The following is a 15,679-nucleotide window of genomic DNA, read 5'->3' on the forward strand; positions in this document are numbered from 1 at the left end:
GACTAACTCAGCAGAAACCCTTCTTCTCAAGTTCTTTTATACAGAGCTCCTGGTTGTTGAATTATTAAGCATTTGGGAGTGATTTTTGTGAACCTTTGTGATTAGTTTTCTAATTGATTCCCATTTGACGGGTAAATGAAAGTATTATTTCACTTAATAATTCCACCCTTTATTAATAGTAGCTTTTCCACGAAGGATGGGTATGAACATCAAGGAGTGACATATCAAAAGGATTTTCCCAGTTAACTGCAAAATGTAATCCAGTAATTTGCATGATGCCCATGGAAAAATACGGAAGAAATATCAAATAATTTATTGTCCCGGAGAATTCTAAAAGAAATTTCAAGGTTCTACAAATAAGATGTGCAATTATATGTTTTGGGCTTAATTACAACATACTATTGGGGATTTCTTTTCATGTATAGGGGCTTTAAATTAAAGGAGTGATAAAGCATCTCAGGCTTTGCAAATTGCTTGAAATCACAAGAAAGAGCTCTACGTGAATATTAGTCTTGCAAACTTTTTAAGAGCATAAAAGTTTAAATTGAATACTGATAAAGAAGAGGGTATACTATTTAAAATCTTTAACCTTGAGCCAATCTTAATATATATAATAATTTTAGATTAAAGAATTATAAAGCGTGTGCACGCAAAAACTTAGGGGAAAGTACTCTCCCTTCGAACGTTCATGCCTTCGAATAATGGGAATTTCTTTTATTTTTCCTAACATATAATTATCATGAAATTATCAATATACACGGTAAAAAATTTCGGCACGTATTTGTTCCAAAAATTAGCTCGTCCACGGACACCATAATTTTTGGAAAAAAATTTGTACCTTCTAGGAGGAACAAAAAGATACCCAATATTAGTAACGAATTTGTTCCAAAATGTAGCTCGTCCACGGACACCGAAAATTTTTGAAACAAATTTGTACCTTCCAGGAGGAACAAAAAGATACCCCATATTAGTAGTGAATTTGTTCCAATAAATAGCTCGTCTAGTATAAAAGCGTATCCCTCCTCTCACACTCAGTCACCCGTCACCGAAGGGAAGAGGACGCCAAATCTGTGGCAATTTTCGTGTTACATGGTTTCACTTTTTAAATTCGAGATTCCCTTCCCCTCCTGCTGCCAGCACTCGCATATGATTTCGTCATGCACGCGTCTGTATAAAACACTCTTAAATTGATTCTTATTTGATGTTCCTTATGAACTATCGCTACCGAAATCCATCTCGACTGAAGTATAGGCCTTAACTGTAAGACCAAATCACTTACACGGATTTGTTCCCGACAATGGGAACAAAAAGATTCCCTATATGAGTAACAATTTCGTTCCAAAAATTACCTCGTCCATGGACATCGAAAATTTTTGGAACAAATATGTTACAGATATAGGAATAATATTGTTATAAAAAATATGTACCAATTTGTTCCTGACAGTGGGAACAAAACAGCCGAATGCAACAAATTCTGTTCCAAATTTCGGGAACAAATTTGTATAAAACGAAATCAACTCAAATTTGTAGACATTCCACTGTATTAAAACGGTTTCAAAAACAACTCTAACAAAATTGTAACTGTATTTTGTAACGAAACTGTAAAGAAAACTTTTTGGAACAAACAAATATCTTTTCTAGGTACAAATTGATTCCAAAGAAATTTGTTCCAAGGAAAACTTGTTCCAATATTTTGGTCAGTGTCCAAAAGTTTTTACCGTGTAATTGATGATAAGCTAACTAATATTTTAATAAAAATGTGCAAGTCTCTTAAGAAAATTAAAATAAAATTCACATTGTTCGAAGGTATGACCGTTCGAAGGGAGAGTACTTTCACCAATCCATTGAATAATGGCTATCAAAAATTTATGGGAATTAAGCATAAGGGAAGAGAACCACGGATCGGAATGTTAAGGGACATAAGGCATCAAGTATCATTTTCCACAAAAAGAAAATCCAATTAAAATTATGACATAACTTAAATATTGATATCGTTTTTTTAGAATTAGTGTAATTATAAACAATATATTTAAAAATTGTTATAACAGTTTAAATAATCTAAGAAGGAACATGGTTAATGGTGATGGGCAGGGCCAGGGGGCTGACATTAGCTCTGAAAAATGCGACCAGTTTTAGTGTAAATTTTTTCCTGTTTTCGTACACATTTCACGAGATATCTATTTGGGGTTTCCGGTTGCTCATTCCATATTAAATTGGCTTTTAGATTGTATTTGTATTTTTTGCTAATTTATTCCACAATGACAGAAAACATCGTATAAACTCCAAAGTTTTTTTGGCTCGCTAGAAACATATGGGAAACATAGGAAACGTCATGCCCCTCGGCAGGGCAATCATACGAGGGAAGGTTTGGCAATCTTGAGTGTACAAAAACAAATAATGAAAATGATGTCAACAATACAAGTCAGTCTAGATTGCATGGCAAGTTCCTTCTTAGAACCAACAGCTCAATTTCCAGTGAAAACTAATACAGGACTTATTGGGAATCGAGGAAAGAGTGAAGACTAAGACTGGGAATAAAAAAATAATAATTGCGAACTGCGAAATATAAGGAAAAATTCTGGAGAGAACTGGCTCAAAAAAATAAATAGATCCAATTTTTTTGATGGACTAGGACCATAACATGATCGACATCAAAGGAACGAAATTTCTCATGGGTCTTGAGTTAGTTAATTTAGCCACAAATACAAGATAATAAGATAGTTATGAGAAATAGGTTTATATAAATGAAATAATTATTAACAAATAATTAATGATAATTTTAATATAAAAGTACCGTAAACTGGACTAAACCATTACACTAACTACCGCTTTATAAAGTTTTCTTTTTTCCTTACACAAAGCTTGGAAAAAAAATTGTCTTCGATTGGAAGAATATATCATATAGAATAAGGGCAATTAATTAACCGTTCAAATTCTTTAAAGTCGTCGATCTTACTTGCTGATTAGAAATTGAAGATTTTTTTGAAATTAAGCATAATCATCATCATCATTTTCAACCGCTTATCCCTATTGGGGATGCGGACTTAGGACATCTAGGTTAGCAGCCCACGGTTGCAGATCCTCCGCCACTTCAGGAATATGTTCACGGTCAATTCCAAGGCGCTCTCATATTAGATCCTGAATTCGATTCAGCCATCTTGTCCTAGGTCTTCCCCAAGGTCGACACCTCCTCGCAATGATTGCATAGTTTTCTGGAGAATCTTTCTCTATTCATGCGCTAAACATGCCATTAAGATTTCATTTCTTTTTATGAAGGGGTTTTCGTCATTATTTGCGATTCCCCTGCCATTAAGAATAATCTCCGTTTTGAAATTCTTATGCATTTGAAAGTAAGACATTTTCTAAGCGGAATGATCTCCGGATTAGAGGGTTTACAAATTCCAAAAACGATTTCCATTTAAATACAAACCTGATTCAAAATTTTCCAAAAAAATCTCATCTGTTGATAAAAATGAGAGCAGTTAGATTCTATGCTTAAACTTCAAGTCTAAACATACAGTGCGCGAAATTCAAATAGGTTTATCGAAATTGAAATAGGTATGTGGGTGGTCTGCGGGTCGGATCAACTTAGTATTATTATGTCAAGTAGAGGTCTACTCAACATCCATTTTTATCGTAGTGACCCGCACTCACTGTCGTCCGTGCGTGCATACTGGCCGTTAATTCAATTTCGTGGTATGAAAAAGTTCGAAATTCAAATAGGTATTTTTATTTTTTAATGTTTCTAGAATCATTCTTTAATAAGAAATGGTTTATATTGACAATAAAATGATCAAATCTGTCTTTTTATTCAAATTGGAACCTTTCAACAGTAGGAAAATTTTATTTGAAGGATTTGTGATTGATAGAGGCCATAAGGTTTTATGTAGGGGAGACCGGGGAGGTATGGGACAGGGGTAGTGTGGGACAAGGCGATTTTTTCAATTAATTTTTGAAATAAATGGGATTTAACCATTACTGTATCATAGGCAATATTAAGATGTATCTTGACTAAAAGAATGGATATCCTCAGTTTCATTGTTTTAATTCTATGAACATTTTTTTAAAAATTGATAAAAATTGTATATTTTGACGTCTCAGTTTTGCTCTTTGTATTTTATATCAGCGATATATAATCAAAACTTTTTTAACTCATTAGGTAGCAGTGTAATCTGGGAACATATTTTTATAAAAGTTTCAGAGATTATACGCTCTTTTTTTTTTACATAAAGGTTTTATATACCAAAACTACCCGCGGGGATGTTTGGGACACCTAAAAGGGGATGAATGGGACGTTGATTTTCGACAAGATTGTAGGTGGTATGCAATTGTTTATTGTTAAAATGGGGAGTAATTCCCAGTTTTTACTGGTAATCTCCCTTTTGTGCAAACTTTACCAGTTGAGCAGTTGTCTACAGGGACAATTAAACCACCAATGTCTTGGGAATCAATAATTTATTCTCCAGAGGACATTCTACCTTTGCTCAATCCTGTTAGAAACTATTTTCTCGGAAATTTCTCGAACAAGTTCTCCAGAAAAGGCAAGACGAGAGATAATTCAGAGAAATAATGAGAAAACAGATACAATGCAGTTTTCGTAAAATCAAACAGGAATACATCAATGAGTTCAAAACTAAGAGTTGCAAGAAAATCTACTCGACTGAGGAATTTGATAATCATGATTGCAATATTTAGAATAAAAAAAGAAAAGAAAGGTAGATGGAAAATAAGAAGAAAATACTTTAAATAATTGATTGACAATAAATGACTCTACTGTGCAAATAAAATTGATATTAATTTCTAAGTGTGAATAGAAGATGAAACATTTTTATTTCTATCAGAAATATTTTTAATCTGGTATTTAAAATTAATTAACGTGTTCCAGTAATACAAATTATGCGAGAAAAAACGCGTCCCAAACATCCCCTTTTGCGTCCCATACTGCCCCACATCGGGGAGGTTTGGGACAAAGCGTCAAGTAAAATGTTTTATCTTTTCCAAGAAAACTAATTCGTTTTCCAAGTTCTATCGAGTACTTTTTATAAAGTCAATACCCATAAGTATCCTATAGACCGCATAAAATTGTAATACACTATCGTGGTTTTTTGGAGTAGTGTCTCAAAGTCAAAACATGAAAAAGTGTCCCAAACCTCCCCGGTCTCCCCTAATGAAAACAGCTTAATCAAAGTCTCTAAGGGAATTAGTGTAAAAATAAAAGCTTTTACGAAGAGGATGCTGAGTCGTTTGGGTAACATTATTTATCAATTCTTCAAGAAATAGGACTCCTAAGGACGAAAATACTACACTTTCAAAGGTAATACCATGTTATCTGATATGGAATTGGTACAAATTTATTGCGAAGCGGTGACTTTTACTTATAAAACTTCTCAAATACTGGAAGAATATTGAAGTACTAATCACTACACGTTGCACCCGACAAATCCTGATGACTACAAACTGCCTACAGTGAATAAAACCGCTAAAGGAACCACTACTTAAGAAGCACCATTTTGCCGCTAATAAGAGGAATAATCTTTTTGACCATTTCTTGTACACCAAAAACCCAGACGTTTTTGAGTCAGAGTAATTTTTTGCGGATTAAGAGTGTCAAATCCTGATTTCTTTAATGATCTTTCGTTGTTAAGCGTTCATTTTTTTTGCAAAAGTTACTTAACTAAGTACTAATCCAAATTTAATTTTCAAATAGAATTCGTAAGTTGTTAATTGCAGTAGAAGCCGAAACTGTCACTTCTTAAAGGGTGTGCTATTTATGTTGTCCCCTTAATATGTGCCATTTTAAGAATTTTTAGATCTTACTAAATTTCTTGATAGAACTTTCAGGTTTTTTCTTCATATTCAAAATGTATTTATATACAAGTTCATTTATTATTATTACTTTCATCATTTAATAATAGTATAATTTTTGGAAAAACAAAGCATATATTACAGTATCCGAAACTGTGCTATTTTTATATTGTCGCCACTGTACATAACTGTTCAGGGGGCCCTTTGAGGTATAGGGGCCCCTTCAATGTTATCTCTTTGTAACCACCTATATCCACCACTCAAAATCATAAAAAAACAAAACATTCAAAGTATTTTAATATTTTTATTAAAATTTCGAGTTATACACTTTTTTGTTCACATCAAATTTAATTTTATTCATGTCCTTATTTATGCGAATTCTCAAGAAGCTAAATCTTTTTTTTATCATTTTAGGATTTTTCAATAATACAAATAATTGTGGATAAAAAATGAACAAAAAAAGGGAATCTTCTGTTATGTATTTTTTCTGTGTTAAATGGAGGAGAGTATCTTGATATTGGAAGATAACAGTTACTTTTAATTTCTGCTTTTAAAACTTTATTTATTTATTTTTTATAAAAATGAAAAAAAGGTATTGAAGATGCGAAAGAGATTTAAAAATTTGTATGCTTTTCTTTTTGTCTCTAAATAACTTGAGCATCGTGGAGGAAAGTGAAATTGTAACGCCACAGACACAAAAATTATTTATTTTTTTAATATTTAGTAATTTAAAGAAAATATTGTAGAAATATTTCTTTTGTTTTTCGTTTTAAAATATGGAAAGATCTCAATGTTAAATATACTTTAAGTGTTTGTTCTTCGCATTTTGTATGTTAATCATCTGTGTATATGAAATTGTGTTATGATTTTATGTTGTGTGTTATTTTTTTCTCTGTAAATAGTGTTTAAGAAGAGGTATAGGTACAAATGTACATGATTCAGTACCATTCTATATATAAGTCATTTCACAAAATGAAGAAGATTGTAAAGTTAGGATTGTTCATTCATTTCCATCTAATGTTGTTCTTATTATACTCTCTAATTCTTTTTTTAAAATATAAATTTCTTTTCATTTTTTCTTTTTACTCCCACTATGTTTTTTTTTCAGTAAATATATTTCTGTTTCTCATTTTTTTTTCATTTACGCATTACGTGACTAAAATAATTAACCCTTAACTAATGCTCTGGTTTCTTTCTTCACAAATTTATAATGTTACAAATTCTATTTTTCAAAATGAGGTATTATTTACGAGAAGATACTAGTTTTACATTTTTATCATTGTTTAGTAGAATTTCTCTATTTTTTCTTGATCTTTTTTTTAGATGTAAATAATTTTTTCTTTGTCTTTGAATTAAGCAAAACCTAATTGTCTTTGTTTATCGTATTTCTGAGAACGGAGAAAAAATTATTGAATAAAGGATTTTAAAATTAAAAAAAAATAATATCATGATTTGCAATTGGTAAAAATTTCCATTAATTTTTTTTCCAAAGGGTTTCTCTCTCAATTTGAACAATTTTGAACACATTTATTAGTTTCTTGTTACATTTTTTTTCATTTAATTTCTCAATTTTATTATTATTTCTCTTTTTTTTAGAAAATAGATTTTCACTATCGCATTTTATTCTACAATTTTCTACACATTTTCTTCTCTTAATATTTAACTAAGAAAAAAATGGAATAAGATGCAAATAAGAAAATATCATTACTTGAGGAATGAAAAAATTACTGAATCTTATTGTAAATTGCCAAAATATTTCACTGAAGCATAGGCAATAGGATTAAGTAATACCGAAGAGGAGTTTATATTGTGATTTTTAAAAATTTTTCTGGGGACGGATTTTCCTCAATATAATTTTTTTTTGATCTCATTCAGGGGGGTATTTACAAAAGTAGTTTTCTACCTAAAGAGGAATATTCTAAAAGGATTTTTTTCCTCTCTCTAAAGTGTCTTTTAGATAGGTTAAGCTGGGATTTCTTGGGAACTACTTTCTCTCTTTTTTTTCTCTTAACAATAATACACTTTCAGCTCTTTATAAGTAACACCTCTCTTTGGCCCCGAATTTTCAACAATCATCCATGTGAAGCAAAAGACGAAAATTAAAGTTCAAAACTATTAATTGATTTTTTTTCCTAAGAAGAATTCAGTAACTTTGTCATCTTCCTCAAATGAGATTTGTATACGTGGATTGCAAATGGTTCGTAGCTGTTTTGAAAATACCTATAGCAAAAGCTGTAAAAATTTTCCAAAAGAAATTATTTGCTATTCAATGTTTCTAATCCAATTCAATTTTAATTGCTAAAAAGTAAAAATTTTCATAATTTCTACTTGTAGCACAAAATGTTACGTCTTTTCGCGATTATTTACTTTTCCTTTTTTTTCGACCCTTTTTCTTCGTGAAACAACTTTCAATGCTTTCTTATTTCTGGTTAACTATTACAATATCAAAAATAATTCTGTAGAGTATTTTCTTCACAATTTTTATCATATTTTTTTGTCCCTCAATAGTTTCATCTACTTTTTTTTTAAACTCTTATCGGATAGCTGCAAAAGTTCCGTCACTTTGGGGAGCATAACTTTCGAATAGATTTCTACAAACACGCTTTAGAGGATACTTATTAGACAAAGGGACTTACAAAATGCTCGTAAAACGTACAACCTACTAAAAGATTCGTAAAAGTTTGTATTTTTCTCATAAACTTTGTTTGAAATTGTTTTTTCGCACATTTTTGTTTATCTAACACAGAAAAAAAATATTTAGTAAAATTGTAAATGTTTGAGAATTCCTATTGGTTTAATTAATTAATTAATAAAAAAGATTAATACGAATTGCTCGTAAATCTTATAACCCACAAACAAGTTCGTAAAAGTTTGTAATTTTTCATAAACATTGTTCATAACATGATCACTTGACGAGGAATTTTTGTACTTTTACAAACATTTTTTCGTAAATGTTCGTAAACACACAAAAACCGTTTGGAAAATTTTGTCATTTGTTTGGCAAAAATTTACAAATAAATTTTACGTACGTACGTACGTACGAACAATGTTTGTGAAAAAAGTACAAACTCTTACGAACTTGTTTGTGGGTTACACGATTTACGGGCATTTCGTAAGTTCCCAATAGGAATTTACAAACATTTATGAACAATTTTACGAAACATTTTTTTTCTGTGTAGCAAAACTTTGCCAACATATTTTTGTGTGTTTACGAACACTTACTAACGAATGTTGCAAAACAAGAATGCTCATCAAGTGACAATCTTACCAATCTTGCGAACGATATTTGTTAAAAATGTACAAACATTTACAAACTTTTTAGTAGGTTATACGATTTACGAGCATTTCGTAAGTACTCAGTAGAAATTCACAAATATTTTAGAACGATTTTACTAATTTTTTTCTGTGTCGATAAATTAAAACAACCCGGGTAACATATTAATCACTTATTAAGCCCTTAATAAGTACTTAATTTAATGGCTGCAGCAAATTGGGCCTAATCTCCTGTTCTTCAGTAAATATTAGTCTTCAAATAATATATAATGCATTTTCCAGTAAATGAAATGCTTAAATATCTCGCTTTTAATTTATTTAATTCATTATAAGGCTGTCCTCGGTACAAAAATGTTAGTATGCAATAAATTTAAGTAAATGAAGAACAAGTGGAGACCACATGACTCAGGATGAACCCCGCATTCCCTAGAAAACTATTACACCGTCCAGAAAAATGGAATTGCGACTCCCTGAACCGGGCACAGACACAAACCTACACAGACAAAGACCTAAGAGGACGTTCCAGCAAATATTGTTGGGATTGTTGGCAAATGGAACATTAAAACATTTCCAATGTGAGATTAAAAAGAGATGGCAAAGCGTCCCAGCTTAGCGGAATGCTCGAACACACGAGATAGAGCTCACCGTGAATTAGCTTTTTGCATAATCTTTTGGAATCACTGATCTACTAGAGATCAAATTGATTCATAAATCACAAAAGCATTTGAAAATCAAAAAATCGGTACTTAACCGATTCATTACCGATGAAGACCGATGCAGCCGGGTTCGAAATTGCGGTACTTTTCCAAAAAATCCAAATTTAACCAAATCGGTTGAAAAATGAGCCTTCCAAAGTGGTTGAACTTTGACTTTCAATAATTCAAAATGGCGAATTTTTCGGGCATAGGTATGTTTGGGCGAAAAGTACGCCTGGACTAGCTCTAAAACATATCCAAAAATCATTGAAAAAGCTTGGGCCAATTTTTTGCAAAATTGGAAAAACCTCATTTTTGACCTATTTTCGAGGGATAGGGAACGTACGAAAGGGTTGCTGCAGACCTTTTAGATCGGAATATATCATGAAATCAAAATTCACGTCCCTTTTTTCTCACATACACAGCTCTCTCCGATATCCGGTTGGCGGGGGGACAAAATGATATTTAGGTTTTTTGAATCTGGTCAACGGTTTCTCTATTTCGCGCTGTGTGAATTTATTTTCTGTCGAAAAACAACAAAATTGTCTTTGTGGTGGGCTTATGTTTCATTTTGTACCAGAATTAAGTATCAAAGGCTTTGATAAAGTGAAAATAACATTTTAATTCATCCTAAACTGCGTGCTTAGTTAAAAAAAAAAGTTTGAATTCATCAACCGTCAGTGTTTGGCAGCTGTCAGCCGGATATCGAAGTGCCGGATATCGGAGAGAGCTGTGTATTCTGCATTTGTCTAGCTCAATCTATCGCATTCCAAATTTAATTGAGCTAAATTGAATTTGTTTGTGAAGTTTAAATGAAGAAGAAGAGTAAGGAAAAGTGAGATACGTAATGCATTGGGTTTGAGAAAGAAAAGAATTTGAATTTTGATTTCCTGAAATTTTCTCGATCTAAAAGATGTGCCAAAAACCATAAAATTCTAAATTAACTACTTGAATAATTTTTTTTTTGGTCAAGGGGTAACTCATTCCCATTTTTTCCGACAAGGGTTTCTGGTTTCTCGGATTTCGCGAAGAGTTTCTCGGACAATTCACGAGGGTTTCTCAATATGAGTTACCCCTTGTTTTTGGTCGACAGTTTAATTTTTATTTGATCATAACTTACTGTTTTTTAGTTATTCAAAGCATTTTTTCGAAATTTTGAAAATTTGAAAATTACAAAATTCAAAAAAGAATATTTTTTCCCAATTGCCCTTTTTTTCAATTGAAACAAAGAGTATGTGCTGAAAACCATTGAATTAATATATCTAGTCCGTATAAATTTTCGTAATTAGCTTAAAAAAATCAGACATACCACCATTGTAAAGTATAGATGCTCCTCAGGATGATCGAACTCTTGCACCGACCAGATAATTCTTTGTCTCAGTTTCAATTTATCAATTGCGTAAGAAAAGATTTCTTTTAAAAATTTCAATAATCTGCTTCAAATGTCACTAGAATTTTACAAATTTACCATCTCAAATAGTATTTCCTTCTTTTTTAAATTTAAATTTCTTTTTTTTTAAATCCCCTTTTTTCTATATATTTATTTTTTCCCCCATTTTGTTAAGGCATTAAACATTTAGAGAATAATTCTTGCCAATTTATGTCCATACATTTACTATCTTAGCTAAACTTGTTTTCTTTACTCCTCAATATTAGCAATAATGTTTTTTTTTTAATATCTATTAGTTAGTGTTCTTTTCTGTTCATTTCTTTTGTAACACATACACTTACCTCTGCTGTAAATTCTTTAGAGAATTTTAATATTTCTACATGACAAAATAGAAATTAAATGGCAGTTTAAATTGAAATGATTTGTTTAGGTTTCTCTTCTATTCTTCTGGTGTGTTTTTTTTTACTTTCTCTACTGAAAAGCTCTGGTAACAATCACACTGACTTGACTGAGAAAGGATTTCTTAAAGTTTTTTCTTTTTTTAAATTTATTTCTACATTGATCAATTGATTGAAATATTTATTTAATCAACAAAGGAAAGGAATAACGTAAAAAAATCCTCCATATTAATTTGATAGAGGCAAAAATTCTCAAACAAATCAAGTAAATATGCATCGTTATGGCAAAAGAAATATCTCTTTTTTTTCCTTTGTACTTAAAGAAATAAAGAATAAATTCAACAAATATTTTATGGGTCAAAAATAAATGGGTAACGCAAAAAATGATTTTGGGGAGAAAAATGAACACTTGTGAATTAGATTCACGCCTTAGCTCCAGGAATTTTCGAGAGCACTTTGGACACATCCACACCAGTTAGAGCATTAATGGCCGGCGGTAGTTGTCCCACGAGGCGAGTCACATCTCCCGTTGTACTGTCATTTCCACCGATCAGCACGATTTCGTCCGTTTTGGCCAGCGGAGCGGCCACTTCAGCAGCAATCTGCAAAAGGTAGCCAATGTATTTTGGTCAGTATCCATGAGGACAATTTTGTCAAGATCGGAGAGGCTACAGATTGGGATTTTACAACAATTCTTTTAAGACATTTTAATTGCTAATTTAATTTTACGTTTTAATTGTCAAAACGTATAGATCCAAAATTTGGACCCGATCTGACGAGGTGGGATTTCACCTTGGACCACAAAAGCTGAGATTGTGAAGAATCTCAGCTAATTATTCAGTAAACATTTGGTTGTATGGGATTTAACCCTTTAAGGACGATTGGAGCACCGGTGTCCCATAAAAGAAAATAATTTTTCCTGACTACCGTCGTTGCGGGTGACTTTGCACGTTTTTTCGCTGTTTTTCAACTTTGCTCTCTAAAAGTGGATAGCTAAAGTGAAGGGAGGGGGGTTTTTGAGTAAAATTATTTGTATTCAGTTGTTAATGAATGGATTTTGTGCCACTAGCATTAATTTTATAAAATTTTACTATGTTAAAAAAAATCAAGAAAAAAGGCTTGCACTTGGAATAAGGTGCGGGTGACTTTGCACTTTTTAATAAATACTAAAAAATCAACAATTTCTGATAATAAACGACAATGAAGATCTTCACATCTAAGGGTAAGATACACGAGATCTACAAGATGACGTAGTCGCCATCTTGATTTGACGTTTCTGTCCGCCATTTTGAATAACTGTCAAAACCTAAAACTGGTCCGATTGGGTTGAAATTTTAGTATGTTGTAGCTGATGTCGAGACCTTTTCAGAACGTATCTATGTCCCAGTCTACGTCAAGTATTTACCTAGATACAGAGGCTCAAAGTTTAAAAATTTGAAATATTCATATTTTGGCGATCTTTATTTTCTAATCCTGAATTTTAAAACATAAACGAAATGCCTCAATAACCATTAAAAATGGTTGAGACTTTTATTTTATATATTTATTTACTCTTACATAATTAAAAAAATAAATAAATGAAAAGTGCATTTACTAATTTTTTCATTTTTTCATTTTTGCAAAAACAGTTTTTCAGATCTTCAAATAATATGCTTTTATAAATAAAAACATTACTTTTCTTTTTGTTTGTTATTTAGATCTCATCGCCTAACGATAGTACTGTCTTTTTTGTGATGATTTCGATAAAAGAAGCTCTCCGTAGTTCTGCATTCATGAAAATGTCAAAATTTTTAACTTGGAGCTCCTGTATCCAGGCAATCGCTTGACCTAGGTCGTATGTTATATATGTTCTGAAAAGGTTTTGACATCAGCTAGAACATACTAAAATTTCAGCTCAATCGGATGAAATTTTTGTTTTGACAGTTATTCAAAATGGCGGACAGAAACGTCAAACCAAGATGGAGACCACACCATCTTGTAGATCTCGGTCACTTTATCTTAAATTATCAAAAAATTGGATAATTTTTAGCCAAATACTTTTATAATAAAGCTTTAGAAAGACCATTACATGCAATTTTATAACATAAATCATGCGTTCTTAGAAAGATAATAGGGAAAAAAAATATTTTAATAAAAATAATCAACAAAATCGAAGTGGATTATTCTAGCCAGATAAATTTAGAACAGATTTGGGCAATTTACTACTCTGAAATCGATTTTGGAATTGCACCTTCAGATAACTTTTTCACGGAGCCGTTTTTTGACAAAATACCTATATTAGCATTTCATTGACTATTACTGAAACCACAAGAATCCTTTTGAGGATCATTGTATCTTACTTGGTACTTAACATATCCCTATATACTTCGACATGGTAGACCGGATCGGCGAAGACTATCAATAAGTGCTAGAATTGTTCAAAGTCTCACGAACAGCAGAGTGCAAAGTCACCCCACGAGTGCAAAGTCACCCGCAACGACGGTACCTAAAGTTATTTTTCTTATGTTTGTACATAATTGTAAAGTAGAAGGTTGAAGGAATCTAGGATATTTTTTTGCAAGTCTCCAGCTATTTGCTATATATTAAATTTTTAAGCTCAAAAATGGCGAATTTTTTAATTCTCATAATGAAAATTAATTTTAATTATTTTTTATCAGTGGTGGAAATAAGTATAATTCCACCCACTAGGGGAAAGTACTCTAGGTTGGACCACAAATATGAAGTTCAAACTTGATGAATTTTTTTCTGGGAAAATCGAAAATCAATCCCAATTTTCATTACACCGAAAAAATCTTTAGTTAATTGAGATCCCATGCTTATATCATTTACCATTCAAAATCCCTTAGTTTCTTTTTATGAGGTAAATAAGAATACTACGTCGATTTGGTTCAAGTCATGGTACAATTTTTGCCTTCGAATGTGACAGTACATGCCTTTGAATCTAGAATTTTCTCGGAAAATATTTCTGTCGAAACACTAAACAATCTATTATTGATTAGCCTGATGTCTAATACACACACTGAAACTATCACTACAGAGAAAAACGCTAACAAAAAGAATCTTTTCCAATTTTTCTGAAATACTGCTATTCCAATAGGAATAAATTGTTGGAAAAGCCATATTATCAATATGACAAACCTAAAATACGACTGTAAAAAGAGAAGGGTGATACTTCATGCCATTTTGAAGTCAATAAACTGAGGTTATTTTGTTTCCGGAAACAAATAAAAACAATACTGAAAATATTCAATACTAAACAATACTCAAAACAACAATACAATAAGTTCCCAATCTCTTAGCGTCAAAGAGATAGGGATTCTAGCCCATTTCATTCGCAAAGAGCTTGAGAATTTAAACGCCTCAGGAATTCACGTCCAATTTAAGTTCCCCGAGTTTTATATAGTCAAAATTTTTCTGTGTGCAAGGATAAAATCAACCCAAAAAAATACGATCGTAGTTATGCGCAACCCAGAGACGTAACGCATGAGTTAAACACCCTGCTCAGGCGATTTTTCGTCTTAACTCTGGCACTGAAAAATAATTCAGCCCCGTAGGTGAAGAAAGGAATAATTAGAGCCCTAATTAAGTAGGAGCCTGGTACCCTGTGGTGTGAAAACTTAGCGACGCCTAAGACTATGCGCAAGGTATGGAAAACCTTTTTATAAATCTCAGTCGCATGGTCGGTCCAAGTGAGGGTTTTCACTGAAAATAATTCTCAAATTCTTGACTTCAAAAATGAAAGGACTAACGTCATTTCTTAGAAACAAAGAGTGAGGATCAGAATTCCTTCCCCTTGTATGAATAATTAAGACTTGAGATTTAGCCGGATTCAGAACAAGCCCATTGCAATACACAACTTTTCCCATTGCAATTTACAACTGCACAATCACAAAGCAGAATAGCTGAAATGAAAATGTTCTTATAGTTTTCTTCAATGTTAAAGATAGTCGGGAGTACCTTTAAATACAGAAATTTTTGAAGAAAGGTTTGAATAGAGAAATGGGAACCAGGGGAATTAGAATGAGAAAACTTTAACTTTAACAATAAATAAATTCACTTAACTCTTTAAGCTTTCTTTATCTCAGAATTAAAGGGCATCCCTGCACACAGAAAAATGG

At 31.8% G+C, this 15,679-nt stretch overlaps 1 protein-coding gene across 4 annotated transcripts in view; it reads right to left on the reverse strand.

Moving 5' to 3' along the window:
• Nucleotides 1-11,278: 11,278 nt before the first annotated feature.
• LOC129798925 (flotillin-2) overlaps nucleotides 11,279-15,679 on the reverse strand; it is a 217,030-nt gene continuing 212,629 nt past the window's right edge. For all 4 annotated transcript variants that reach the window (XM_055842434.1, XM_055842432.1, XM_055842431.1 and 1 more), the window contains one exon: nucleotides 11,279-12,163. In XM_055842434.1, coding sequence (XP_055698409.1) covers nucleotides 11,984-12,163 — 180 coding nt within the window. In that variant the 3' untranslated portion in view covers nucleotides 11,279-11,983. The remainder of the gene's footprint in view (nucleotides 12,164-15,679) is intronic.

The sequence above is a fragment of the Phlebotomus papatasi genome, chromosome 1, assembly GCF_024763615.1.
Source record: "Phlebotomus papatasi isolate M1 chromosome 1, Ppap_2.1, whole genome shotgun sequence".
Classification (NCBI taxonomy): Eukaryota; Metazoa; Arthropoda; class Insecta; order Diptera; family Psychodidae; genus Phlebotomus; species Phlebotomus papatasi.